General features: G+C 58.3%; 1 protein-coding gene across 3 annotated transcripts; it reads right to left on the reverse strand.

Moving 5' to 3' along the window:
* Nucleotides 1-382: 382 nt before the first annotated feature.
* Nucleotides 383-27,878, reverse strand: COL11A2 (collagen type XI alpha 2 chain). 3 transcript variants are annotated; one of them, XM_032647923.1, is made up of 66 exons: nucleotides 27,797-27,878; nucleotides 24,972-25,121; nucleotides 24,627-24,837; nucleotides 23,988-24,150; nucleotides 22,336-22,527; nucleotides 21,452-21,529; nucleotides 20,768-20,830; nucleotides 19,907-20,086; nucleotides 17,681-17,740; nucleotides 17,539-17,580; nucleotides 17,253-17,315; nucleotides 16,894-16,968; nucleotides 16,339-16,425; nucleotides 16,021-16,077; nucleotides 15,801-15,854; nucleotides 15,658-15,711; nucleotides 15,497-15,550; nucleotides 15,286-15,339; nucleotides 15,047-15,100; nucleotides 14,910-14,954; nucleotides 14,733-14,786; nucleotides 14,267-14,311; nucleotides 14,026-14,079; nucleotides 13,789-13,833; nucleotides 13,633-13,686; nucleotides 13,346-13,390; nucleotides 13,061-13,114; nucleotides 12,887-12,931; nucleotides 12,711-12,764; nucleotides 12,243-12,350; nucleotides 11,164-11,217; nucleotides 10,835-10,888; nucleotides 10,687-10,731; nucleotides 10,549-10,602; nucleotides 10,398-10,442; nucleotides 10,206-10,259; nucleotides 10,053-10,106; nucleotides 9,782-9,835; nucleotides 9,282-9,389; nucleotides 9,046-9,135; nucleotides 8,823-8,876; nucleotides 8,511-8,618; nucleotides 8,275-8,382; nucleotides 8,079-8,132; nucleotides 7,925-7,978; nucleotides 7,636-7,743; nucleotides 7,358-7,411; nucleotides 7,053-7,106; nucleotides 6,775-6,828; nucleotides 6,581-6,634; nucleotides 6,131-6,238; nucleotides 5,692-5,745; nucleotides 5,477-5,530; nucleotides 5,307-5,360; nucleotides 4,725-4,778; nucleotides 4,346-4,453; nucleotides 4,198-4,251; nucleotides 4,005-4,058; nucleotides 3,667-3,774; nucleotides 3,460-3,513; nucleotides 3,117-3,152; nucleotides 2,862-2,915; nucleotides 2,482-2,749; nucleotides 1,809-1,921; nucleotides 1,239-1,445; nucleotides 383-523 (listed from the first exon to the last, which is right to left on the reverse strand). In XM_032647923.1, exons 1-66 carry the CDS (start codon nucleotides 27,876-27,878, stop codon nucleotides 383-385), a joined length of 5,211 nt encoding a protein of 1,736 aa, XP_032503814.1. The 3 variants fall into 3 exon arrangements, with proteins under 3 accessions (XP_032503814.1, XP_032503815.1, XP_032503816.1); XM_032647924.1 differs by lacking the exons at nucleotides 19,907-20,086; nucleotides 21,452-21,529; XM_032647925.1 differs by lacking the exons at nucleotides 19,907-20,086; nucleotides 20,768-20,830; nucleotides 21,452-21,529.
* Nucleotides 27,879-27,982: the final 104 nt, after the last annotated feature.

A 27,982-nucleotide genomic window follows, 5' to 3' on the forward strand; every position in this document is an offset into this window, starting at 1 on the left:
TCTCCAAAGTCCGCTGATTTTTGTTGGCATTTCTCTCTTTATCTTTTTTGTCATTTTGTTTTCCACTCTTTAAATAATTAATATAATTACTTTTAAATACAAAATACACAGTGTCCTTTCTCTTCCACGTGTTTGGGGTGATTGGGAGGTAAATTTTAAATAAGGGTCTCAGCTGTCGAACAGGGTACAGGCTCCAAGTGGGAGGGCCGCGAGCCCCAGGTGCACCCCTCCCCTGCACTGCCCCTGACTGGGGGCTCTCGGTGCCCTGGCCCAAGGCCCCCTAGATGGCGAGGAGCCCTTCTGCGAGGTGGCACAGAGCCGATGCTGTGGGATTCCAGGTGGGCCTGGTGTCGACGGACAGGGTCAGACAGAGGAGAAGGTCTTAGCCCATGAAGCAGACAGGCCCCAGCAGCACCCCTCCCCGCCTCGGGGGGGCCCCCAGGTCTGAGAAGGAGGCGTCCAGCACTGGCAGCTGCTCCAGTACAGGTGTTCGAACCTCCAGCACCGTCCGGCCTTGCTGGGTCTTGAGGGGGAGACACCAGAGTGGGAGGAGTGAGCATAGGGGAGGCACACAGGGCCCGCAGACACCCCAACCTCAGGCCCAGGCTCTCCGCGCCTTCAAGTGCCCTGAGATGCTGTTCCTCTCATCCGTGTCCCATGTTCAGACTTTGCTAAAGTTTCTTCCAGAGAGTGAGGATTGGGATAGCTGGGAGGGTTGTGCGTGTGTGTGTGCACGCACACGCATGCAGTCTTGAGCCAGTCTGAACACCTTTGTGTTTGCCTTTGAGATTATTTGTCTGTAGTGGTGGTGTGAGCCTGTGTGACTCCACGGGGACGTGTGTACATGTGTTTGTGGGTGTAAGTGTGTGATGACAGCCAACACGATTCCACGTGTGTGTACCTGTGTGACCCTCTCCAGGCAACTCTGGGGATGTATATACGGATTGGGGGTGTCCGTGTGCCCCTCCGTGGGGAGGGGGCATTGTTTATACCCCGTGTGTGCAGAGGGCAACCTGTGTAAATGTGCTTACAAGCCTGCATGACTCACTCTGGGTGACACTGCCATGTGCACACAGGTGACACCCACCTTCCATCCTTCCATCCTTCCTGCCCTTCCTGACACCAGGAAGCTGGCCTCCTCGTGCTCTCCCCGAGCGCCCCTGCCCGAAGGGTCTTCCCACCGCCTCCTCCAGCCTGAGTCTGGGACCTGCCCCCACCCAGCTCTCCCTGGTTCCCACCTGACAGCCGTCTCTGAATTCCTTGACATAGGGGCTGGTCTCCGGGCTCAGCTCATCCTCATTGGCCCCTCGGAGCTTCAGGGGGCCATCCCGGATCTCCCCAGAGCAGGGGTACGAGATGTTCTGGTGGGCTGAGACGCTGAGCAACCGCAGGAAGGTGAGCTGGACCACACCGACCGGGGAGCCTTCGGAGTCCACGTAAGAGAACTGGCAGGAGAGAGGGCTGTAGTCAAGGATGGACACGGGCCTGCAGAGCAGCTACAGAAGCAGGGCGGCTGAGCCAGGGTCACGGGCGGGGAATGGGTGGGAGGAAAGGGCTGGGGGAGAAGTAAGGGGCCGGGGCGGGAGCCAGGGCATAAATAAAAGGCAGACTTTTGTCTTAGGTTGTCAAGGGAAGGAGATGAAGTGAGCACCAGAAGACTGGTGAGAAGGAACGGAATAAGAGAATAGTCTGCAGGCTCCGCAGGGTCAAGGGTCAGGGAACTTGTCACACAAACCCAGAAACCACTAGGCCCAGAGGGGGGCTCCACTGTGGTGCAAGGGACAGGGCCGTCAGAGGCCAGATCTCACCTGCGTGACATCATCCCTGGGCGTCACACAGGTTTCCCCTCCTGCCGTAAAGTTGCAGAAAACCCGGAAGGCATCCCGAGCACAGCCCTGGTTGGGGTCGACCCAGTACTCTCCTGTCGAGTGGGGGAGGGTCAGGGCCCCTGAGGCCTTGGACCCAAGATGCTCTTTGCCTCACTTCCCTCCCACTGCTCCAACCAGCCGCCCCCACATATGCCCTCAGACACCCAGTCCTCCGTTCCCCCGCCAGGCCCCCAGAACACAGCTCTGGTTTCCCTCATCACCTTATGCCCCTGTCCGGCTCTGCCGCCCCTCCCCGCAGCAGCACCCCCAGGCTCGCCAATGGAGGCGGTAGGAGCACTGACACCCTCACGCTGGTCCAGCGTGTGGCTGTAGGCTTGCACACGTGTCTGTGTGTGTAAATGCCAGCATGTGTGTCCACGAGTCTATGTTTATCTATTTCTGTAGACCCTGAGCGGATAATGAGCTGAAGAGCCTGGTAGGACCATGTCAGTTGCTAAATACTGAAATACCTCTGACCCAGTTGGTAAAGAGCTGCTGCCCCAAGCCCCTCCACCCTCACCCCCACCCCACAGCTTCCCCAAGCCTCCCCCGACATCCGTCCTGCTTGTTCATGCCCACGCAGTTGTTCACATGTCGTGTCCCTGGCACTGACCGTCGGGCAGCTCTGGGTGGCAGAGCTTCAGGTCCTGGCAAGTGCGAGCGGGACTGTCCTGGGTCCCTGTCGGCCGCCTCATCTGCTCAATCTCCTCCCGCAGGGAGTCCAGGGAGCCAAAGACCTCCTCCAGCCCCCCAGGACTGCCCGGGGCCCCCCCAGTTGGCACGGCCTCATCTTCCTGCATCAGCTGGCTCCCATCCACTGAGCGCCGAGTCTTCTTGGGCATCTGGATGGGCAGGGGCTGGATTACCTCACCGGGGGGGCCCTGGTGGAGGGAAGGGCGGAGAGGGCAAGAGACAGGTCAGGGTGAGGGCGATGTGGAGAAACACCCAGACAGAGGGGGACCGTCAGAAGAGCAGGACCTGACACTGACTCACCGGGTGTCCAGGAGGGCCCTGGATGCCCTTCTCTCCTTTAGGTCCGGCTGGGCCCTGCCAAGGGAGTCAATGAAGTCATGGAGGGGTCAGAAGGTCAAGAATGCGATCAAGGTCACAGAAGGGTCAAATCAGTCTCTGGGCTGGGAATGAGGGGCTCTACCAGCAGGGAGTATGTTTGTCTTGAAGAGACAGTGTCAAGTCCACCTATGGAGGGCTGGGGGAAGGGAAGGTCAGAGCTGGCTGGGGGTCACTCACTGTGGCTCCTTTGGCTCCTTTGGGGCCAGCAGGTCCCTGTGAAACGAGGAACAAGAAAGAGATGGTCAGCACAGGGGAAGGTCAGGACAAGGAGAACTGGAGAGGCAAGGTCACGAGTTCACAGGACCCGGGAGCCATCACAAGAGGGGCAGGCATGGGAGACATGGGGACATTCGGGAGGCCCTGGAAGGACAGGAGTGGAAACACTGAAAGTGTAGGAACATATTGGGGACACGGGAACCTATGAGTGTTATGCTGGCGTCGTCATGGAAGCCAGTGGGGGATTATGGAGGGGGGCAGTGGGGTTTAGAGGACTGAGTTGAGGAACAGATGGGGTACTCACAGGGAAGCCGGGGGGCCCTCCAGGACCAATAGGGCCAGATGCTCCTGGGATGCCCTAGGAAAGGGAGGGGCCTGGTTCAACTGGGTCCTCCTCCCCTCCCCCTCCCTCACCCCACAGCTGAGTCTCCACCCCCCACCTTCCCACACCCCCATGAATCCCCACCCTCACCCCACCCTTAGACCTCCCAGGACCACGCCCTCTACTCACCGTCTCCCCCTTTGGCCCTGTGGATCCCTGAGGACCAGGAAGCCCTCGATCACCCTTCTCTCCCTGCTCCCCCGGGGGGCCAATCAGTCCAATGAGACCTGGGTGACCCTGGAAAAGGGGCCAGGTGGTCAGGGGGATGCAGAGAGGAGACACATGGACGGGGAGAAGGAGAACCACAGGGGTCAGAGCCCAGAAGACAAGAGAGGGACTCGGGCCGGGTCTGAGGAAAGAGCAGGGGCTGCCATGGCCCTGACTGAGGAAGGGCTCCCCAAGAGCACAAGGCCCCCCGGAGGTTTCAGGGGTGGGGCTGAGACACCTGGCAATGTGCGGTCACTCACCTTCTCTCCCTTGGCCCCAGCATCGCCCCGGAGGCCAGGAAGCCCTGGGGGTCCCTGTGGGGAGATAGGAAGTCACTCTCTTCTGGGGGAGGCAGGACCACACTCTCCCCCTACCACTTCCCACTTCCTCCAAGGCTGGATGCCCACTGCCCCAGGGCCCCCCCACCCACCAACCCTATCCACAGTCACTCACCACAGGGCCTGGAGGCCCAGCCTGGCCTGTGGCCCCAGGACGGCCTTGCTGGCCCTGCAGATTCAAGGGGACCACAGGGATGAGGAAGAGTGTCCCCACACCGTGCGCCTCCCCCTCCCCAGCCAAGCCTCTCTGCCCCGTGACTCACCACTGCGCCCAGGAGCCCCCGCAGACCATCAGGGCCAGGTTTTCCTGCTGGTCCTGCAGGACCCACAGGGCCTGTCTTTCCCGGGGCACCCACAGCACCAGGATCCCCCTGAAACACACCCAAAAAAGTGTCCTGAAGGGCAAAGGAGGGGGTGTGGCTGGGGGCAGTGGGTCCAAGGTGGACGGGGGTGAGGCAGGGAGGAGGGGTCAAACCCCAGGGACTCCTGGGGCAGGGACAAGTATAGGGAACCCTGTCCCCGCAGGGGGCTCGGCGTGGAGATGGTGGATGTGGGGGAGGTGTTTGGAGGCTGCTGTGTGAGGACCAAAGGGGTGGGAAAATGGAAGGGATGTTCCAGCATCCAGGGCGGCCTCTCCCTCACCTTGGCTCCCTTCTCTCCTTGTCGCCCCTCAGGACCAGGCGCACCAGCAGGTCCCTGCAGGTGGAGGCGGCAGTGAATAGCCAGGCTCACCTCCCTCCCCCTCGCTGTCCTCCTGGTGCACACACACACGTGTACACACACACACGTGTACACACACACACATACCTGCGCATGCACAGGCACGACCGCAGAGGCCGACTCATGGATGGGAGAGCCGGTACAGCTGTATCAGCTGTTAAAATACTGAGTAGTTCTGTGCATTTGGTGAAGAGCCTCTTGCCCACACACCACCAGCAAAAAGAGGGTTAATCCTGACCCAGCAGGGACCTCCCCAGGAAAGCCAGCCCCTTCCCTCCGTGTCCATTCTGATTGGCTGGTACACAACACCACCCCTGGCAAGAACAGATGGAATATACAGGAACAAATATGCACAGCACGCTTACAAACACACATGGTCACACACATACACACCTCACCCAAGGACAACCGGCACACCAGGCATCTCCCTCCACATCCCACCTGCCATTGCCCCAACTGCCATCCAGCCTGCCCCGCAAGGTCCCAGGTGACGACCTCACTTACCCGCTTTCCAAGAGGTCCAGGAGGTCCATTCTCCCCAGTGGGACCAGGGGATCCCTGTGGAGGGAGGAAGAGTGGTGGGTGAGGGACCCCTCAGGCATAGGGCATAGTAGAGGGGAAACAGGGCTGAGGGCCTGGGCTCAGTGGTGGGGTAGGGGTCCCCGGGCACTCACAGGCTGTCCTGGCTCTCCATCTTCTCCACGGTCACCCTTAGCACCATCCTGGCCCTGCAGGGATGAAACAAGGTCAGAAGGTCAAACTGCCAATCCTCCCATCCCTCCACCTGCCTTACCAAAACCCCGGTTCCCATGCCCACACCCATCGGCCACACAGAGCCCCTCCAGAGCAGACCACCTCTTTGCCCCTCCCCTCCCCAGGTAAGACTCACCCGAGGGCCACTTTCTCCAGGAGGGCCAGGGTCACCAGGAAAGCCAACAGGACCCTGATCCAGAGGGAGACCAAGGGTCAGGGTCACAGCCCCCTAAGCCCACGCAGGGCCAACAGACCCCCATGGCCACATGCCACACTCTCCCTCTCTACAGGCAGTGCCCACCTGCACCATTTAGGAAGAGGGTCTCCGGCACCCCCTTTTCCCCACCTCCTGCACTGCCTGCCCTCTAAGGCTTTCAGGTTATTAACTAGGGTTTCTCTCACTTTCTCTCTGGATCCCAGACCCCGTACATCCCTCCCAGGAGACCCCATTCGCAAAGCCTTCCTCCCAGGCATCCCCCACACTCTTGGGCTCCCCAAACTCCAAGATCCTCACACCCATATCCCCAGATCTCCATTCACAGGGGCCTCCTCGCAGCCCCTCCCCACAAACTCACAGGGTTCCCTTTGGGGCCATCATCACCGGTGGGGCCCTTAGGCCCTGGTGGTCCCGCCTCTCCTGGCTGCCCCGACTCTCCTTTCTCCCCACGTTCCCCGCGTGGACCCTAGAGGATGAGCGGAGGTTACAGCTGGTCCCAAAGGGGTCCCAGAGATCAAAGATCCAGCCCCTGCTTCTAAAAAACCTTCAGCTTCCCCCTCGTGCATCGCCGACATCGGGGTGCACACAGAAAGGCAAGCCCATCGTGGGAGTCCCTGGCCCCTCTTCCCTTCAAGGAAAGGGGACAGGGCCCACCCGGATCCAAGGACCAGGCCTCATGGAGAATGACCAGGAGCACAGACTCATGGGCTGCGCAGAAGTTCCAGCTCCAGGAGGTCAGAGGAAAGGTGGGGGTGGGATTGAGGGGGTGAAGGGGATTGCAGAGCAGGGCCTCAGAACTACCACTCACCTTGACCCCTGGCTCGCCCTGGACTCCTGGAGATCCTGGCTCTCCTGGCTCCCCCTGCAAGGAGATTGGGGTCAAAAACCTCCACCCCCCAAAAAAGAATCCTGATATTCCCCCTCACTCTCTTTTGACCCCCCAAAATTGGCAAAAGTCCAACCCTCATCCCCCCAGACCATCTATGTATCCCTTCCCAGTACCTTCTCTCCAGGGGGACCCAGGTTCCCAACACCTCCAGGGGGACCTTGTGGACCCTGGAAGAGGAATAGAAACAGGGATCATTGCTTATGGGGGGGGCATGGGGGGGCAGAGCCTGGAGGAGGGCCTAAGGTCAGAGCAGTGAGACAGTGGGAGACCTTCCCAGGGTCCACCGGCTTCTCTTGGCATCTGAGATGAGACTAGAGTTTACAGTCTGGGGAAAGGGAGGCAGAGGACCGGCCACACTGATCTGGAGGGACAAGGGGCCAAGAGGACTCACATCAGCTCCATTGGGTCCAGCTGGGCCTCGAGGTCCTGGGGGCCCGGGGGGTCCCTGGAGAAAAGATACACGTGACGGGAAGGGACGTGAGAGAAAGCCAGCCATAGATGCACGTGAGTGGTGGAGGGTGAGGGAGGCAGAGGTCCTGGCGGGGAGGGAGGCAGCCAGGCCAGGGAATGGCATGCAGGGAGCTGGGAGTCGGAGGCAGTGGGCTGCTGGGGTGGGGGCTGGATGAGCAGGGGTGTGCCTAGCGGGTGGGGCTGGAATCAGTCGGGATCACACCCTATCAATGGGGTCCCACTCACCATAGGGCCCACGTCTCCTGTTTCTCCCTTCTCCCCCGAGGGGCCTGGCAAACCCTGCGCAGGTGTACACAGCACAGACCCAGGTGACCAAACCACCTGGAGCACAGCCCTCGGCAGAGAGGTCCCCCCCATACAGATCCCACATACCCCCCACCACCCAGTCCTCTGCCCCCACCTCCCCAGACATCCTTTGTCAGCAGGGGGCTGGGGGGTCTGGGGCGGACATCAGCTCCAGCGTGAACCCACCTCTCAGCCCCTGTCTCCACCCCCCAACTCACCTGTAGACCAATGGGTCCTGGGGGCCCATTGAACCCTCTTGTTCCCTCATCACCTTTGGCTCCAAAGTGTCCCTGGGGACCCCGAGCTCCAGGCTCCCCATCTGCCCCCTGAGGTGGGAGGAGGGCAGGACAAGGACACAAAGATGGTCGTGGGTCAGGTGTGTTCTAGCCACAAGCCCCACACAGAGCCGGGCACCAGGCCTGGAGCCCCCCACTCCCACCCCCAACCCCATGGGCAGAGGGAAACTGAGGGCAGAATCAAGGCTGCACACAGGACATCGTCACTCACCGCGGCTCCAGGCTGCCCCACGGGACCAATGGGTCCAGGGGGTCCAGGAGGGCCCTGGGGGAGAAAGAAGAGTCAGAGATGCCAAGATGGGGAGAGACCAGGTGGGAATGAGGTTAAAGGCCAGAGGTGAAAAGTCAAAGGAATGGACACTTACATGTTCCCCCTTGTTCCCTTTAGTGCCCTTCTGTCCGGGGTCTCCCACCTCACCCTGGGGGTAGAAAGCACGTGGGACGTTAGAGGAAGGAGTGGGGGGGGCGGGGAGAATAAGCAGACAGGGATTGCGGGCCATGCCCAGACCAGCGATCTCATCGGGAAAGAAGACTGAGTCCAGGGTCTGTGGCCTCCCTCACCTTGTCTCCATCCTCTCCTGCCATGCCCGGGGGGCCAGCAGGGCCAGGAAGCCCCACGGGACCCTGCACCCCATCGCGGCCAGTCGGACCGATGGGGCCCTTCTCACCCTGTGAGAGAAGGAAGGAGTCATGACCCAGAGATAGCTGTCCCCCTCAAACACCCCTACAGGAAATCCCCCGTAACCCATCAGCTCACAGACCCCTCCCCAGCATCTCCCCAGGGACCCCACACTCACCGGAACACCTTTCTCTCCTGCTGCTCCAGGGGGACCTTGCGGCCCTGGGCGCCCTGGGGGGCCAATGGGTCCCCCAGATCCTGCTGCACCTCGCTCCCCAGGGGAGCCCTGAGACAGGAGATAGAGTGAGACACCCCAAAGGAAGAGACCACAGCCCACCTACACCAGAGGACCACAGACCATGGTTCCCAGGAGAAGAGCCCAACATCAGATGCCTTATGGCTGACCCTGCCCGGTCCCGCAGCCCCCCCAAAATCCAGATGCCGCACCGCATCCTTCCTCCCCTCTGCCCCCCAGGGACCCCAGACTTACTGCAGGGCCAGGGGGACCAGCCGGACCTTCATTTCCCTTCAAACCAAGTCCGCCCTATGAACCAGAAATCAGAGGCAACAGACTTGAGACAGGAAGGGGGGACATGGGGTCCAGGAGACAAGCGGGGAAGGATGGGGGTGGGGAGACGGGAGTAGGGTGACGCTGAGGGGTGCCGGGAAGACTGGTGACTTATTACAGACAGCCAGGTTGGAGTCACACTCACAGCAGTGCCAGGGAGGCCTCTCTCTCCCGGGAAGCCCCTCAGACCAGCGGGACCATCCTTCCCTGGGGCCCCAGGGGGCCCAGGGTCACCCTAAAAGGAAACAGCGGTGATGAGCCACTTCCACACTCCCAAATTGGGCAGAGAGATCTCTGTCCCCTCAAATCCCCGTTTGCCTGTTCCCTTAGGCACCCCAACCCTAGACCCCCAAGTTCCCCCCTGCCGGGCCCCTTACTGACCTTTGTCCCTTCTTTTCCAGCTGTTCCAGTGAGTCCCTGCTCTCCAGGGGGTCCCGGGGGGCCTGGGTGACCTCGCTCCCCCATGGGCCCGCTTTCTCCTGCGGCTCCCTGGGAAAGAAAGAGAGAGACTCCAATCTCAGAGCCTTCACCTCACTCTGTCCACCTTAAATTTTCCCTTAGAACCCCTTCATGTCTGCCCCAAAGCTCCTGGGAAATTCCTGGAGCTCTCCTAGGCCTCCGCTCTGGTTTTCATTCCCCGGTGTGGAGTAACCATACCACCTGGTGTCCCTGAGGGGACCTTCCTCTTCTCCAAGATGTGAGAAGATGAGAACTGGCCCAGGAAACAGACTGAAATTTGGGATCCCTGCTCCAAATCCCAGTCCCAGGGGCCCAGCTCAGTCAAAGGAGGGGCAGGGGCCCGTGACCGGGAAAAGGGAGAAGAGAGGCAGATAGACTAACTCCAGGGTCTGGGGTCCTTTCTCTCCAGGGAGCAGGCATACCTGGGGTCCCACCACTCCTGGGGGGCCAGGGGGGCCGGTCTTCCCTTGGAAACCCTGAGAGAGGAAGAGAGGAGAGGGCAGTCAGAACACACAGTCAGGCGTGGACATTGTGGCACAGACCCCAGGCTCCCGGAGGGTCACCACCAAGTCCTTGGCTGTGGTCTGAGCAGCGCCGAGATGCGCTCCACTCAGCCAGGAGAACCTTCCCAGAGGGCCTTCGGGACAGGACAGCTCGGGAGTGAGGGTCTGAGGAGGCCGGGGCACCACTTACCACTTCTCCTCTCTGGCCTGGGTGTCCCGGCAGCCCATCCTTCCCGGGGGGGCCCTGGAAGAGGTTCAGATGTCAGGTGAGCTCTAGGCTGGGAAGGGGGATGGGGAAGGATTCACAGTACCAGAGCGGGTCAGAGGTCAGAGGTCAGCTTACTGGAGGTCCTTTGGGGCCAGGAAATCCGTTGGGGCCCTGAGGTCCAGGGAGACCCTAGATACAAAGCTAGGTTGAGTCAGGAGAATGGGGAGGGGTGCTGGGCAAGGGGTCTCTCCCTGCAGTGAGAGGGAGCCGGCCCCACTCCGGCTCCCTGGGGAGCGCTGGGGAACAGGGGGCTCAGGCCACACTCACCCTCTCTCCGGGGGGCCCGTGGGGGCCATCACCACCCGATGTTCCCTGTGGGGGAAACAGTCAGAGAGTGAGAGGAGATGCTTTCTAGTCAACCCTGAGGCCAGAGGAGAGCAGCTGGGCTACAGGGCAGAGCCCTGCCAAGACCACCAACCTTAGCTCCAGACTTCCCAGTGGCACCTCGGGGTCCCCTCTGACCCCGTGGACCCTAGAGAGAGGACAGGGGAGTTATCAGAAAAGCCCCAAAGCACCTCTTTGGATCTTGAGCCGCACGTCTCTCCCCTGCACTCACCGTGGGGCCACGTTCTCCCCGAGGCCCTGATTTGCCCGACACGCCCTGGTGGGAACGAAGCAGAAACAACACATCACCCAGGGCGTGAGGCCCCTGCTCCCAGAGCTGCCCCTCCCTCTGCCCCCCCCCCCACCCTTCCCCAGCTTACACGGGCTCCCTTCTCTCCACTGGCTCCAGGAAAACCAGGAAATCCCAGAGACCCCTGGTGAGGATGGAGAAGGGGAAAAATTGACACGTCACAAAAGGGGAGGACCAAGGAAGGGCCAAGGGGGGTCAGGAGAGGTGGTGGAGGCAGCAGGGTGGGAGACCCGGGCTCTGCCAATAACTAGTGCTTCTGGCCTCTGTTCCCTCATCTGTAGAATGGGAGTGGGCTAAATTCTCTCTAGGGTCCCCCGCTGCTCTGTCAGTCTGTGCTTCCTGTAATTAGGGGTCAGGGAAGGGAAAAGGAGGAGGGGCACATGCGGGGCAACGAATCACCTTGGGACCTTGGCGTCCAGGGTAGCCAGGCAGACCAGGAACACCCAGCTTGCCCTGTGGATGGACAGCGAGCGATCAGGAGCGAGAGGAACCACGAATGCCGCTCCATCCCTGGAGATCCCAACCCTCCCCCCACCCAGAAAAGCCCCAGCCCCTGGCCCCTCATTTCCCACCTCCCAGGATGCCTGGCTTTTGTAACCTCTCCTTGCTGAGTATGGATTTTCCCCGAACTCTAGTGCTGGAATCTCCCCTCCCCTGTGTCTTAAAATCCGCAGCTCAAGTCCTGCAGGCGCTGTGATCCGGCCCCTGCCTACCTGTAAACCTCAGCTCCATCTTCCCAGCACACAGTCCAGCTCCACCAAGACCGGCCCCCTTGAAGGCAGCCCCGCCCCCAGCCTCACTCCCTGGCTCCACTCTGCACCACCCCGGGCCCCCCCCACCGACCATCCACGCCTGCCCCCTGAGGCCTCAGGACCTATCTTGCCAAGGCAGCTGTGGAGCGGAAGTGGGGAGCAGGGGCTCTGCAGCCTGACTTTCGGGGCTCAAACCCTGGCTCTGGCCCTCACTGGCTGTGTGACGAACAAGTTTCTAAACCTCCTGATGCTTCAGGACTGTAGTAGCGCCCACCCCCCAGGACTGACAGGACAAGACGTCACGGTGCTGGCACACGGCGAGGGCTTGGTGAGAGTTAGCTCTGAAGATGTCAGAGCTCACCTCCTCTCTGACTCTCTTCCTTCTCGGAATGCCTACTGCTTGGAGTCTGGACACATTTTCACTCTGCCCGGCACCTTCAGGTATCCTATGACGGCCTCTCTGCCCTGTCCCCATCAATCTGCTGTAAAGTCTTCACGACAGAGACTTTTCCTTAACTTCTTATGTATTCCCCGCCCCCGCTTCAACGCATCAGTGTCTAGGAGGCGCCATGTACACACAGAGGAGCATAATGCATGGTCATCTTTGATTGACTTGCAGACTTCAGCTGTTGGCACCCCACCCCAGCCCTGATCCCAGCGCCCCTGGCCTCACCCCCTCCATGCCCTACAGCATGTAGACCAGACCCCTCACACCCTCCCCATCACCTTCTCGCCCATGAGCCCAGGGGGGCCAGGGTCTCCAGTGGGTCCAGTGCGTCCCTTCGGCCCCTCGGGACCATCCTCTCCCCTGGAACCAGGGACTCCAATTTCTCCCTGGGTGAGGGGGTTGGAGAGGTTACTGATAGGGACTAGGGGAGGGGCTGAGCCCCAAGAGGAGAGGCAGGCCCCAGTGAGGCTGAGTGGGGTCGGTGGGGGTCCCCGAAGCTACTGCAGAACAGGGAGCCCCACAGGGGCAGGGATGTGCTGTGATTGGCGAGCCGATGGGTCACAGAGCACGGGGTTGGGTTCCTGCACAGATCAGGCTCTAGAGGGTAATCAGATGCTCTAAAGGGAGCCTGGAGATGAGGAGTCTGGGGTATTGGGGGGTGGGGGGAAGGCTGGTAACTGGGGGCTCCAAAGGGGAGGATCATCAGCACTTAGAGTTGGGGGACCACTGTGGGGATTTCTACTCACCCTGTCACCTTTCACACCCATGTCACCTTTGAACCCAGGAAAGCCATCCTCGCCCTGAGAAAGATTGGGGTGAAAGGACACCACAGATGATGGAGGGAGGGGGTGAGGCAGAGATGGACAGAAAGGCTGGTGTGGGGCAGGTGGAGGGGCTGGGAAGTTAGGGGTGCATTGCTCACCTTTTCACCCTTGTGACCCTTCAGACCCCGAATTCCATCCACACCCTGGAATTAGAATGGGGCATAGAGACTGAGAGATCAGGGGAGGAGGCTGGGCTGGCAGGACCAAGCTCCTGGGGCCCCAGCTGGCTCCCCTGACCCCAGCCTGTATCTCCCAGCCTGGTGGTTTGTTACCTTGACGCCTCGAGGTCCTGGGTATCCCAGAGGACCCTGAGGTCCAGATGGACCCTGGAAGAAGACAGAGAGGCATCAATAAAGGGGTCTCAGGGTGTCACCACGGGGGCCCCCTGGGGTGGGGGTAATGGAAGTTACAACATTGGAGTCTGGAGAGGGTTGAGGGGTATGGGACAAAGGACTGTCAGAGCCGCGTGACGAGGTGAGGAAATCCCAAGGACTTGGAGGCCCAGGCTCTGGGTAGAGACCCCCCCAGGGGATGAGAGGAGGCGTGGAAGATCTCACCTGGTTTCCTTTGGTTCCAGGGGGACCTTCTTTGCCCGGGTGACCCTGGGGGTAGGGGAAGGAGAGCGTGACCACTGGCCCCTGTCACCTCCTGCACCCCTCCCTACACTTCTTCCACCCAAATGCCCCCCTGGGACCTAATGAATCTGACCAACCATTGGCAGCACCACCAGTGACCTCCCAGTGCAAGGGACACACAGTATGGACACTCACTGAAGGTGCTTGAAAGTCATTTCCTGGGGTGGAAGGTCAAGGGGGATTTGTATTAAGAGGTGGTGGCCACTCACCGGGGGTCCATCTGAGCCAGGCATGCCAGGAAGCCCTGGTTTCCCTCGAGGACCCTGCAGGGGGATGAGGAGGCTCAGTCCCAGCCAGATATTTGGGGCCCACCCTACACCCCGCCTTGGCCCATCCACCATTCCCCTGATCACTTAGTCACTTACCTTCTCTCCATGAGGGCCGATGGCACCCTGGGGCCCAGGGAGACCCTAGACACAGGAGAGAGAAGTCACAGGGGGCCCCCCAGGGGTGGGCCGCTCTCTCTGCAGCAGCCCCCATTCAGAGCGTGAGCAGCGAAGGCTTGAGACCCTTCATTTCCTGTCCCCACCCGGGATCTGGCCCACCGTGGAAGCCCAGGGGAAATCACTAAAGTTGGGGAGGGGATGGACAGGACCACTCACCTGGGTCCCAGGAGTGCCCTGTTGTCCAGGAGGTCCTGGCTCTCCCTGGGGTCCCTAGAAACAGGCAACCAGGCAGGGGTCAGAAGGAGATGGTGACAGAACAAACAGGACAGAGAGCCGAGTCCCGGCAGGGACAGCCGAGACGGCAGGCAGGGGGTCGAAATGGTGGCAAAGGGAACAGGACTTTGGCAGAGACCCCAGGGGTTAAGGGTCAGGTGGGGTCTCCATGCCCATCACTCACCAAGCTTCCTTTGGGACCATGGGGGCCATCCATGCCTCGGACTCCCTGAAACACGAGAGGGGCGTGAGCAGGCTGGAAGGCGGCCCTGGGCCCTGGAGGGACCTGTGGTTTCTGAGGCCAGGCCGTCCCAGAGGGTGGGAAGGGTCAGGCGCACAGCAGTTCATCCCAAACCTAAGCAAACACAGCCGGTCCGGATCCACAGGGCGTGGGGCTCTGGGGCTCTGGGACTGTGGGTTTGTGGGGGTTTGTTTTGTTTTCTTGAGGTTTTTTTTTTTTTTTTTTGGCTATGATGAGAGCCTTTGGTGCACTACAAGACATGGTCCCGCAAGGGCACCAGGGGGTGAAGGCTGAAGCAGGGCTAGGTGGGGGCCAGGGAGGAGGAGCCGGAGGGGAGGGAGGAGGGAGGCAGTCAGGGAAGGTGGAGAGAGGGAGAGGGCAGGGTCAGAAACCAGGGACAGTCACTTACCGGGGGCCCAGGAATCCCAGGTGGACCTTTGGGGCCAAGGAGACCTCGAGATCCCTGCATTCAGGTGAGGGGAAGATAGGACCCGCATGGGTGAGAGAAAACGTGTCCCTTTCATGCCCGCGTCCCTCCTCTGGCATCCCCAGAGCCACCCCCATCCCCAAACCCCTTGACACTCACCGACTCTCCAGGCAGCCCCCGAGGCCCAATCTCCCCATCGTCTCCCTGGAGGAGGAGGACGTGGTGAAGCAGGCTCAGCGTCCAGACCTCTCCCATACCCAGCCCCCACCCCTGCCCCCGCCGTCCACAACACTTACCCGATCTCCATCCTCGCCGGGGGGCCCAGGAAGGCCCTGGGCACCAGTATCACCCTGGAAAATGGTTGAACAGATAAGAGGGGGTGCAGAGCCCCCAACACAGGCAGACACTGACTGTCTTCAATTAACCAACCAATTTCCTTCACTGAGCTCCTGCTGGGACCCTCAGCCTCCTACCTCCCCTCCCCTCCACAGAAGATCTACCCCCTCATCACAACACACCATGCCCCTATACTCACCCTGTGTCCTTTCTCCCCAGGTAGCCCTGGGAGGCCATCAAATCCTCGGTCACCCTGGGGAGAAGAGGGGCAGCGCAGGTGAGGTCCCAGTCCCGTTCCCACCCCACCCCTCTCTACTGGGCCCTGAGTGGGGAGGGGTTATCCCTAAAAACAAACGAGCTCAGGTGGGGCTGGGAGTTATGGGTGCCAGAGAGGGGCCCAAGCCTATTACCTTCACTCCAGGTTCCCCAGGCATCCCTCGGGCTCCATCAGCACCCGCTCGGCCCTGGGGGTGAAGGGGAGGTGTCAGAGCAAGAGGGGGCACAGTCCTCCACACCCTGTGCTCTGCCTCCCATCCCCCACCCACACCCATCCTACCCTCAGGTCACTCACCCTTCGCCCAGCCTTGCCAGGGGGGCCCATGAGGCCCTGAGGTCCTCTGGGGCCCTGGGAGGGAGAGGCAGGGGCAGGGTTAGTGGGTATAGACGGGGGGTGGGGGGCACTGGTTTGGGGATCAGGTGGGTGGGGGCTGTCACCTGAGGTCCTAGGTCTCCAGATTCTCCTTTCAGTCCAGGACTCCCAGGTTGTCCCTGTGAGAGAGAAGAGAGGGTGGCTGTGCTGAAGGACACACCCATCGGTGGCCTCAGAGCCCTCCCCCAAAGAAGCAAAAAACTTGCGACTTGGCCCTTTTCCAGAACTATCCATACCCCCACACACAAATAAAGAATCCCCTATCCCAGCACCCCACTCACTCACCAAGGGTCCAGGGCGGCCCGTGTATCCCATGGGACCAGGGGGTCCTCGGAGCGCCAGCTGGGGGAGCAGGGGAGACGGAAGAGCTAAGCAAGAGGCAGCCGGAGAATTCCGGACCCCAGGTCACTTCCCAAAGTCACCCTTGTACCCCTGATCTTCATTCCACTGCCCTGTATCTTCCCCAACCTCCCTCTCAACCCCAAACCAACCCAGATCTCCGCCTGCCCTACATTCACTCCAACCTATCCTTCCAACTCTTCCTAGAGTCTTCCCCTTCCCACCACACCCCTCCCCCCACCAAGATCCCCCAGCCTTGCTCACCCGTGCCTGCTGCAGAATTGCCTGGGCCTGGGCCTCCTGTGCCGCCACCACGGGGCCCTTGTCACCCCCACCACTGCCAAACCGGAACTGCGGGCCAAGGAGAGAAGGTCTAGGGTCTTCCAGGAAATCCACATGACCCTCCCAGCCAGAGGCATCATCCAGCATGTCTGCCCCATCCCCCAGGTTCCAGGACCCCACTTCCCCCCATGCCCCCCTCCAGTGTCTCCCATGGGTTCCAGGTAGTCACTTAGAGGTTTTCAGAAACTCAACTCCTGTCCTCCTCCTCCACTCTTGAGCCTCTTCCTCCCCAAAGACTCTCCTTTGGTTCTAGACCCCCTGAAATTTAGGATTTTCTGCCCAATTCTAGATGCTCCATGTTTGGCTCCAGGTCATCTAATGAGGCCCTAAACCCTCCACCCCTAAGATCAATCTCTTTGGGTGGATGGTCTTTAGAGGCTCCTCCTTGGCGTTCCTGCTCCTCTGGTTCTTGGTGACACAACACAATTCTCCCTCCCTCCCCCCTCAGCTCGTTCCAAAGACCAGAAGACAACTCACTGGGAGCATGAGGGATGTGCCGGGAGGGCCAGGGGCCCCATCTGATCCAGGGAGCCCTGCTCGGCCAGGGGGGCCCTAAAGTGGGGGAAGAATGAGAAGGATACGGCCACAGGGGGTTGTTAGGGTCCTGGCATCATTTTGAAACCCTCCTCAACAGAATAAATATAGACTTCCCTAAATCTCTCCCAAGCTCTCCCCACACCCCATGGAGAAAAATGACTGTGAGATACCACACTACTCCCCTCCCCAACCGGAGGCTACCTTCTTTTCTAATGAGAAATTACTGAGCATGGTACCCCTACTGGGTACCAGTGGCTCCCCTGCAGCCGTCCCCCCACCCCCACAGGATGTCCTCATACCCTCTCGCCTGGGTCTCCAACTGGACCTGGATTGCCTTGGATGCCAGGGGGACCAGGAAATCCCTGAAGAACACAAGAAGAGGGGGTAAGGTGTGGGCGTTCAGATAGAAGAGGGGTATGTGGCTAAGGGGTGGTCTCTACAGAAGAGATCTGGGAAGCTTTGATTGGAAGGATGCTCTGAGTTCTAAGAAGGAGGCCTGGGCCTATGTGGGGAAGGCACAGGTGAGCACATAGGAAGCATCTCTGTGAAAAGAATGGAGGCTAGTGGGTCACAGCTAGAACTCACCGCAGGGCCTTCTGGACCAGGGGGCCCCTCCACTAGCATACCCTGTGGAGTCAAAGGTTAAAAGTCAGAGGCTATAGGGCTAGCACCCCCACCTCCTTCCCTTCATCCCACTGCCCTCAGCTCGGTGACCACGGTGACTTACAGGTTCCAGCACCGCAGGCTCCCCCTTCTCTCCTTTCAGCCCCCGGGGACCACGGGCAGCCTGAGAGAGACACATATGTAACCCCCAGGGGGGCCCGTAAGCATCCAAGACACCAGGACTGCCCCCATCCCGGTGGCAGTCTCAGGTCCTCTGGAGACCTCCTGACCCTATCCCCAAGTCCCCCCCTCCTCCTCTAAGACTCCCTCTTCACAGACCTCCCAGGTCTACCAAGGTAGACCTCAGGGCTCCCCTCCCCACAATTCCCAGCTCCACCTCAACAAACACAGTCTCCTCATCTCCCTGAGAACCTCTCTCAGGAAGGTCCCCAGACACTTCCTGGGATTCCAAACCCCCAACCTTCCCAAACCCTCTTCTGGAGGACTGCACCTTATTCCCCAAACTCCCTGAGAACCTTAAGAAACCATCGACTTCCTCACCTTTACCCCATCTCACCAAATAAGAACATCTCTAAGATTGTGGATAGATTTTTACTTGGGTTTAGGGGAAGATCACGCATCCATATGAGGATCTGATGTAATCTATGGAGTCTTTCTCCAGAAAAGAAAAAGTGTATGCCCTTACGCACAGAATTTTACTTAGAGTTTCAAGGAGTTCACAAGTTTAAAACTTCCTGGAGATTAGGCATTCATACTGTAAGTAGATCTGGAGAGCAGATATCTCAAGCTTAGACTGCATAACTGGACTTTGGAAAAATACAGCTCCTGGGCTCAGTTGCTCAAGCCCCGAGCCAAGCCCCTCAAGTCTTCCCAGTTCCTCTCCCAGCAAGGATGCTACACCCGTCCTCTGACCCTCATTTATACTTCAAGCCCACCCGTCGCCTCTCTTCCACACGTCCACTCAGATGCCCACTCCCAACTCTGGGGCCAGAACCAAGATAAGGACAAGGAGAATGGAGGATATTCACCACCACCCCCCAACTCTCCCAACAAAGATCTTCAAAATGCCCCCTCAAAAAAAAAAAAAAAAAAAATGCCCCCTTCTACCTCCATCCTGATCAAACAACAGTGATCTATTTCCAAACTCTCCCATATCCCAGATCAACCCTAAATTTCCAGAAAGCAGCATAAGGGAAAGGCAGCAGAGGGCCAAGGGTGGAATTATTAGAGCAGGGAGGGTGGGATGAGGCAGCGGGGTAGAGGCAAAAGACGAAGTGAGTAGACAGGAAATACCCCACTGACAGGGAGTGGTTGAAAACATGGGACACAATTAAGGGAGACAGAAAAAAGGGACAAACACTTGGAAGCAAGAATGATGCCAGGGCCAAGAAAAATTAAACATGGCCAAGACGGCTAGCAAATGAACCAGATAAACAGGAAGTGGTGGGACAGACAGGAAGCAGCCAAGGAAAGAGGATCCAGGAAGTGGACCTTCAATAACAACATGGCTACCACAACCAAGAGAGAAAAGAAACTCACAAAACAGACAGAAAGTAGCTCCGGGAAATGGATTATGACAATGAAAGGCAATTCTTCCAGGAAACACAAACATCAAGGCTAGTACACACAGGAAGTGGCTGTGATAAATATCTAGGCCCACATGGAAACTTTATGATTTGGATGACCTGAGACACATAGGAAGCGGCTTATTATCAAAGTATAAGAGAGCATGAAAAACTAGAGCCAAAACACAAAGAATAAGTCCCTTCCAGTTCAATCTGACACAGTCACCAGAACGGATGCCACGACTGGAGAAGACAGGAGGGGAGCCATTGTAGAGAAGGAGAGAAGACAGGAGGGGACAGACAGGAAGTGGCCTGTAGGTTAGAAAATGTGATAGAGGAAGTTAGATCATTTGGCAGCAACATGGACAAGAAATTGTTTCGACCAAGAAGAAATGATCGAGACAGACTGAAAATGGACACAAGGTAGGGGCTTACTGACCAAAAGTTTTATAAAATCCAGCTTGATGGAGACAGGAAATGACCAAGAAAGACAGAAAGTGGCCATAGGATTGAAAAAACAAAAACAAAACCCAACAGCAACAACAAATTGCCCTGGACAGAAGGATCCATAGAATAAGACTTTTGGCAAGGGAAGGCAGGAAGTAATGTTTTCAAGCAACAGATACATCTTATGTGAACAGAAAATGGAAAACCACTAATGGGAAGTAGCTCACAGACAAGAGACAACAATCAAAAACAACAGGAAGCGATTCTTGTAGCTCCCACTGGAAGTCAAGGATGGAAGAGGAGCTCCTTTCACTTACGGCTCCCAAGTGGGCTGTCTCCGCAGAGAGTGCAGGGCCAAGCTCCGTCTCCTCGCGAAAATCGTCCCCATAGCCATAGGTGTAATCGTAGGGCCCTGCTGTGGGGTCTGTGCCACCCTCCCCATATTCCTCTGTCAGGAACCTGTCAGCTGTGGAGGGGACCTGGAGATCTGTCTGCTCCTTCCCGGGGATGGGGAGGGAGAGGGGTAGATGGGGGCATTAGGGCCGAGAGGAGGTTCTCCCTGGACCCCAGGGTGTGACAACTTCCAGCCCAAAGGATTCTGAAGGGTAACAGGGACTGGAGTTTTCCTCCCAAGAAGAGCAAGGGGGGCCGTTGTAGAGAAGGGGGATGGCCATCAGAGCTCCCCAGTGTGGAGGGAGGTCCAGAAAATGGGCCCGGTTGGAAGAAATGATGGGTAACAAGAAGGGTGGCCAGAGGGCTGGACACAGAGTGGACAGTCCATGGACATAATAATCGATGAAAGAATCCAAGGAATGACCAAAGAAATGGATGGAAAGAGGGGCAGAAGAGGAAAAGTGACAGCATTGGACAGAAAATGGCTCCTGGGAACAGAAATATGACAGAAAGTAAAACCATTTGACACCAACAGGGAGAGGAAGTTACTCCAGAATCAAAGAATAATGGCAGGAGACATGGACACTGGAGAAAAATGAAGGTTCTGAAAGAGGAAAGCAGACCGATAGATCCGGAGTGACCAGGAGACAGAAGGACACGAATGGAGATGACAAAGAGCCCTCCGGCCAGAGGAGGGGCTGGTTCATCAAGATGACATGGGGCAAGGAGAGTGGGTAACAGACGCCCACCGACCCAGCTAGGGCGAGGGTGGGGGATGGAGTTACCTCCTCAGTGGGTGGCAAGGGGTGTGACTCCAGGTTTCCTTCCTCTTCACCTGGGGTGGGGTCCTAACCCCAGGGGGAAGGTGTGGGGAGAGGAGCACAGGGCGGGAGGAAAGGAGAGAGGTTAGTGGAAAGGGAGGCCAAGCAGCAGTTCATCCCCGGGGGGCAGTGTCTGTCTGTGCTGGGGGGTGGGGGCAATCTCAGATCTTGCAGCCCCTTGGGGGGGGGGAAGCTTTGGGGAGAGTGAATCTCCGAAGTCACAGAGGTTTGGGGGCAGAGATCTGGATGCCCCGGCTCTACCTGCCGGTAACCGCTGCCTCTGGTCCTGGGGGGGGCCCGGGCAGTGAGGGGAGCTGCCATCCGAGCTGGGCGCCGGGAGAGGGGAGGCTGGCCCCGAGCTGGGCCAGAACCTCCACTTCGAGAGGGGAACGCCTGCCCAGCCGCTGATCTCTTGGCAGGTGGGGTAGGCTTTCGGGGAGGGGTCCGACGCCCCCTGGGGGGAGGGGGAGCCCTGTGGTTGGGGCTTGGAGGCCACTGCAGCAGAGAGACACGGGAGGGGGCAGTGAGGAAACGCCCACAGTCTAAATACAAGGTGGCTGTCCCCGCATGTGGGGAGGGGAGGAAGGTGTCATAGATGTTTGCAAGGGGTTGGGCGGGGGGGGAACGGGAGAAGTCCCTCAAGTTTACCTGATAATCAGGGGTGGTCACCGTAGTCATCACGCCGTAATAGGGGGGCTCGTAGTCATAGTAGAGAGACTCAATGGACTGGGGTTAGGGAAGGGGCGGTGGGAATAGGTGGGAAGCGGGGGCAGGCAGGTGAGGAGGTGGCGTGGGAGTTGGGGATGAAAGGAGGGGTGGGAGTCAGGAGAGAGAAGGGGTGGTGGGAAAGGGGGGTGGGTCCCACACGTGGGACAGAAGCAGACGTGATTAAGAGGTTGATCCTCCAATCTTCAGGCCACTGACCCCTGTCACTGTCAAGACTCCACCCAATTCGTACCCTCCCTTCCCTTCCACCCCCCCAGTCCCTTATCCTGCACCTCCTCGTGCAGGGGGCCAGAGAGAGGGCCCCCGTATCCACACTTGCACAGACCTACTCTACCTCCTACTCCTTCCCCTTTTCCCCTCCTGGTCTTACCATTTCAACTTTCTCCCTGTTTCTGTCTCTCTCCTCCTCTGCTCTCCCATCCTCCGTCCCCAGCTCTCACCCCCACCCTCCATGGTCTCGCAATCTCTTAATTCGAGGAAGGGGGATGGAAAGCCCAAGGGCACAGTCCCAGGAAGACTAGCAGAGGAGGAGACACAAGGAGGGGACACGGCTCCCAGCCACGAATTCTTCATGACGACTTTTTATTTTTAAATGAAAATAAAAAGGTTGATGAATGAGGACTGGGGGTGGGGGGGTGTGATGGGAATAGAGGGTACAGCTGGGGAGGGGCACAAGGGAGGGGAGAACAGGAGCCCAAAATAGGATGGGGAGCTCTGGGACATTGGGGGAATTCCCCTGGGGAGATGTGAGGGTGTCTTCCCTCCCTGGGATGTGCTGCAGTTTGGGGTTCACCCAGCTCCCTCACCTGTCGCTGGGGTTCCTGGTTTTGTGACCTATGAAGTCTTGGTGGTTGCTGCTTCGGAGATCTCTGGGCTCTGTGAGACTGTTGTCTCTGAGGTCTCTCCCTCCAACCCCCCTCACACTCCAGCTCCTTCTGTTCACAGGATTCATAGGCAGCTTGCACCCCCGGGACGATGGCAAGCTCCTGAACATCACCCTACAAAGACAAGAGGAAGGGACACCAATGGAGGGAGGCAGAGTGGGCTTCCAAGAGACACAGGGTAGAGTCTGGGACACGGGGTCGGAGGCCAATCTGAGATAAGACTATATAATGGAGAAGGTCATTACCGGCCCTCCCATATGCACAGTGCTTTTCAGTTTTCAAAGGACCTTCTCATTCATAATCCCATTGAACCTTCACAACAACTGGACAGTTGGACAAGGATTGAAGTCAGTAGGACAAGGATCTTTATGCCTATTTCCCAAGCACATTCCATTCATAAAAGTTCAAAGAGACAATGACTGGCCCAAGGTCACTCGAAGTGGTAGAATCAGGACTAGAATTCAAGCCTTCCAACTGTAAGTTCAACTCTTGGCCTACACCCTGCCCATGTGGCCATGCATGAGCCTGTTCACAAGGGTTTCTGGAGGCAGTGGCCCAACCTTAGTTGCTTTGACCTTCCAATGACAGCGACGATGAGAAGTCTCAGGATCTCTGGAAATGGGGGGAAGACAGTTCTGATTTCCAGTGGCATTTATTTGTGCCCACATGTGGTGATAAGCACACCCTGCATTGTATTCTAGTTTGGGGATACTGTCTCATCTCCACGGTGGAACTGGTAGTTCCTTGGGATGATAGAGATCTGATATTATTCTTCTGTGTTCCCCCTTAGTGTTGGGCCAGCAGGTGTTCAGAAAATGTTGACTGGCTGGGTGGGTGAATGGACAGATGGATGGCTGGATGGATAGATGGGTGGGTGGGTGAATGAGGGCTCGAGCACTTGACTGAATGGGAGAGTTGATGGATGGTGAATGTATGTGTGGGTGGACTGGTGGGTAAATAAATGGGAGGTGCAGGGTAGATACAAACAGTATGTAGGTAGATGGATGGAAGTGAAGAAATGGTAGGGTGGAGAGTGCGGTGGGTAAATGAGTTGCTAGATGCGTGCATGTATCCTATGCATGGGTAGATGGGGTGGGTGAGTGGATGGATGAGTGAATAGGTGGATGGATGGGTTAAAGAGGATGGATGGACGGAAGGATAGCTGAATAGATGGGTGGTTTACAGGAGGGAGTGACTGAGCAGGGGAAGAATGAGCAGGTGGGAGAATCCAAGACTGAATGCTTGAGTGGGTGGGTGAGTGTGTGAATGGATGCGTCGGTGAATAGATGTGAAAAGATCTGCCGATGGATCGGTTGAAGGGATGGACGGACGGGTGGACTAATGAAAACCGAGCGACAGAACAAGTGACTGTGGACAATCCTGCCACATAAGTGGGCACCTAATTCTCCTACAGAAAAAAAAAAATTAGCCCTGAAGACAGGAAATGGAAATATAAATTTATGAAAGGAAAAGTGAAGGGTAGGACATAGGAAGACAGAGTACTGAGGTCAGAAGGGGAGTGGATACAAGGCATAGGACCAGAAGTCACTCCTCTCTCTGGCTGCTCTGGTTACCTCAAAGACTTCTTCATCCAGGATCTGAGCACCAAAGATGATCACGCCTCGGGTGTCCAATACTGGATGAGCACTTCGGGGGAGGGGCCGGGTGACTCGCTTCTTGCAATCAATTATGAGGGTGACCGACTGGCCCTTCACAGCCACAGCCACACGGTGCCATCTGGTCATAGGGACAGGGAGGCGGGAGGTTCAAGCAACTGACCGAAGGGGGGAAAGTCAAGAGGGCTGAGCAGCCCTTGATGGAAGGGTTGACAAGTCAATGATAACAATAGTAGTAATCACAGTTAACTACCATGTACCGAGGGCTTACAATACACCAGGCACCATCCCATCACTTTCTCATTTGATTCTCACAATTCTATTATCCCTATTTTTCAGACATAGAAACCGAGGCTCAAAAAAGTCAAGGAACTTGCCCAAGGCACAAGCTAGTCCTACTTGCAAGGATTTAAACTCTAAAGCCCAAACTCTGGGCTAGAAGTGACCAGGCAGAAGTTTGGGCAGTGGGTAAGTGAGTGGTGGCCCACAGGGTCGGCAGGGTTTCCTAGATTAGGGCATGGGGGCTCTGCGGGCAGGGGCCAGAGGGGAGCTCCTGAAAGGGTAGGTCAGACAGGCCAGAGGAGCAAACTGACTTACTTGCCATCTGCTAGGCTGAGGCCTCGGAAGACGGGCTGAGCAGGAGGTTGAGGCCGTCCAGTCTGGTCCTCGTACAGGAAGCGGACAGGTTGGCCGAGCTCCAGGCCCAGTTGTCGGACACCCTGGGCACTATAGACAGTCAGGAGGGGAGCCTGGAGGCCAGGGCGGGTCCGGACAGCAGTCAGTAGAGAGAAGTCTTTGGGAAAGCCTCCTGGTACCGGAGAGACATACACAGGTGGAGTGAGAGGCAAAGTGAGACATTAACCCCTTCCCTTCTCGTGTCTGATCCCGGACCCTGCCCTGTGACCTCGGCCAACTTTCCCTCCTCCAGCGTGTCACCCATACCTGGGAAGAGCTGGCGGGTGGGTGCACTGAGCTGGGCGGGTCGGGACACTCGGTAAGCCACATCAGCTGGACAAATGCCTCTCGCCCTCCGGACACCGTCAGGGAGGGAGGGGAACCTCAGGGCCCACAGCACGTCCACAGGGGCTGCACCTGGGAGAGTCCACGAGGGTCAGGGGAAGGGACACACTCTCAGGGGGGCCCACACAGGCGACATTTGGGGTCTAGAGCTCAGCTTCCTGGGGCTCAAACTCCTTGGAAGATAAAAGTCACCTCTCCCTTACTTGCTCCTGAACGGGGCCTGAATGGATGGAAAACGAAAGTCACCTGGAAAAGGGCAGCGCTGAGCCGGTATTCAGCTCCGTGCCCACCACTGTCCCCGCCTCCCAGCCTCTGTCTCTGTCACTCCCTCCCTACCTCCGTCTTTCAGCCTTTGAATCTCTCTCTATTCTCTCTTAACCTCTCCGTCCCAACTCTGCCTTCCCTTTACTCTAGCTCTGTCACGCTTACTCTCTCTCTCTCTGTATCTGTGGGTCTTTCTCTCTCCCCGGCTCTTCTGTCTTCCTCCGTTTCCCTCACACTCTACCCAACTTTTCCTTTCTCCCTCTCTTCCTCCCTTTCCGTGTCTCTTGGTCTCTGGGTCTCTGGCCTCAGTCCCATGTCTCCAGCATAAACAACATCTGGGCAAACGATCATCCTGGGCACAGGAGGTGCAGGGGGGCCACGAGGGAGGGAACAAAGAGGCAGCTCTGTGGGGAGAGGACTGCAAGCTGCTGGGGTTCCCGTGTTTGGGGAGGTGGGGACACCTCTGACCACGCAGAGGAAGGAGATACAAGAAAGGGCCACCCCAGGAGCTGGTGCCCCTGGCTTGGGAGATGGGCTGGGGTGCAGGGGCGGGTGGGGAGCCTGAAGCTGCCACGCAGAGCCGGAGCAGGTCCAGGGCCTGGAGCCACACATCTGTGGATCCCATCAGGGTCCTTTGCCCAAAACCCGGGCAAGCTCCCCACACCTGGAACTTCGACCGTGCCCGCCCCACCCCCCCACCCCCCCTCCCGCCACAGTCCAAAGATTCAAGGCCCGGGCCACCAGCCCTATCCCCCTAGAACTCGGCTTCTGAGGGTTCAAACTCCTGAGAAGACAGAGGTTGCCTCTTCCTCACTTGCTCCCCAATACACATACTTCTCACTCCATCAGCTCCATTGGAAAAATCCCGAAGAAAGTTCCAGCAAAACCCTCATAGAAGTGTGGGGCAGGGCAGGGGCCAGAGTGATCAGGAGAGCAGAGCTGGGTGGGGCGGGTGAGGTGGGGTGGGCAGGCAGAGAAAAGGCCCTTTGAGTCCAGGAGCCGGGAAACCACGGCCTTGCCCCCTCCCACCCCCCTGCCCTAGCCTGGCCCCCACGTGTGGCAGCTCCGCAAACACCAACACACAAGGGCCGCTTTGAGAGACGAAGGGTAAGTGAGACAGAGACACAGAGACTCACAGAGACCCCAGACCAAGGGGACCTCAGAGGGCCCCGCCCTCCACCAAACCCCAGAAGAGCACAGTTCCATCCTATAGACAACCTACCCACAGGTCTGCCCACCCATCTTCCCGCTTCAGGCTACATACGTGCCCCACTGTCTCTGGCCTCAATCTGCCCCAGTCTCCCCACTGGTGGCCCCATCACCCCCACCACTCTACCTCTGGACCCCAAAACACCCCTTTCTTAACTCTGATGAATTCCACACTAACCTATTTCCCGCTAGAGTCCCACCTCTACCCACTCAACCCCCAAATAAGAGACAGTCATCTCAGGCATCCCCCTGCCTCCATGTTAAAGTTTCCCTTTTCTCCCTAAAAAAGACTCCTAGAGTCTACAGACATCCCACACTTCAATTTTCTGTCCCTGAGCCGCACGCTCCTCCTATCTTGAAAGTTCTTCCTTCTGTAATCTAATCTAATCCTTTATGCTGCTTTTCTGACCATCTTGTCTCCAAAGCAGAGAAGAAATGAATAGTCAAGTTATATGCAAATCAGCCTCCAGTGTTTCCACGGGGGGAGGGGGCTTGCTCCAGCCTGCCTAGTACCCAGGTACTCCCAGCCTCCTCCCCTCCAACATTAAACCCCCTTTCCTAGGAACCAGGACTTCTGGATCCTGGGAAAAAGAAGGAAAAGATTGGGATTGTGGATGCCAGGGTCCCAGGGGAGCCCGGCTGGCCAGAGGGGGAGGGGCGGGGCAGGAATGCAAAGAGTTGGCTCCTGCCTCAGACACCTGATCCTGGCCTGTCCAGCGGCCGTCCTGTTGGCAGCCAGCCCCAATGCTCCCCAGAGCCAGCCGCGTGGCAGCATCGAGGGCACGGGGAGGGGGAAGGGGATCCTGTCGGGGAAGCTGATGGGACAAATAGTCCAGGTATCCCTTCTTTCTCTACTTTCGAGGCTCTGCTCTGACCAAGGATGCTCCCCCCTCACCCCAGAGATACAGACGGAAAGACAGAAGACAGACATGCGCCTCTCACTCATCAACACTGGCATCTAGCCCTGACTCCAGCACCAGCTGGACCACAGTGGCCCTGCTGGAGGACCCCACCATCCAGCCCCACTCACCACCCTCAGGGGATGCTCCGCCATTCAGCCTTACCTGCCCTCCACCAGTCACTTCAAGGAGGGAAAGAGATCCCCACCCCGGCTCCAAGGATCCTAGGTGTCCTGCCCTCCAGTCTGGACCCCTGACCCCCCCCAAATCCCATTCTTGGACCCAGAAGCTCCCCCCTGCTCCCCAAGCATCAGCTGTCCCCTGTCCCGAGGTGTGCAGAGATTCCGATGACCCAGGCGCTGGGACTCCCCTTACCTGCCCAGGCGGGGGCCGCGCTCAGGCCCAGCAACAGCGGTACCAGCAGGAGGAGGCGATGGCAGCGGCTGCACCGCTCCATAGCTGGCGCCCGGAACGCCAGGTCCCAGGGACCGCCGGAGGCGCCGGACACCCCGACGCTGGCAGGAGACAGCGAGCAGGCTCGCACGCCGGGGTCCCGGGGAA

Source organism: Phocoena sinus, chromosome 11, assembly GCF_008692025.1.
Source record: "Phocoena sinus isolate mPhoSin1 chromosome 11, mPhoSin1.pri, whole genome shotgun sequence".
NCBI lineage: Eukaryota > Metazoa > Chordata > Mammalia > Artiodactyla > Phocoenidae > Phocoena > Phocoena sinus.

What these genes read in the sequence shown, in the direction of transcription:
- COL11A2 (XM_032647923.1), bottom strand. Translation starts at nt 27,878, where the DNA reads ATGGAGCGGTGCAGCCGCTGCCATCGCCTCCTCCTGCTGGTACCGCTG. An exon ending in GAGGCCTCCCTGGCACTGCT is followed by an intron (nt 8,877 to 9,045) that starts GTGAGTGTGACT and finishes TCTGGTTCATAG; the next exon opens with GGCGGACTTGGTTTGAAGGG. An exon ending in CAGGGCCAAAGGGGGAGACG is followed by an intron (nt 3,514 to 3,666) that starts GTGAGTAGAGGG and finishes TCCCTTTCCTAG; the next exon opens with GGCATCCCAGGAGCATCTGG.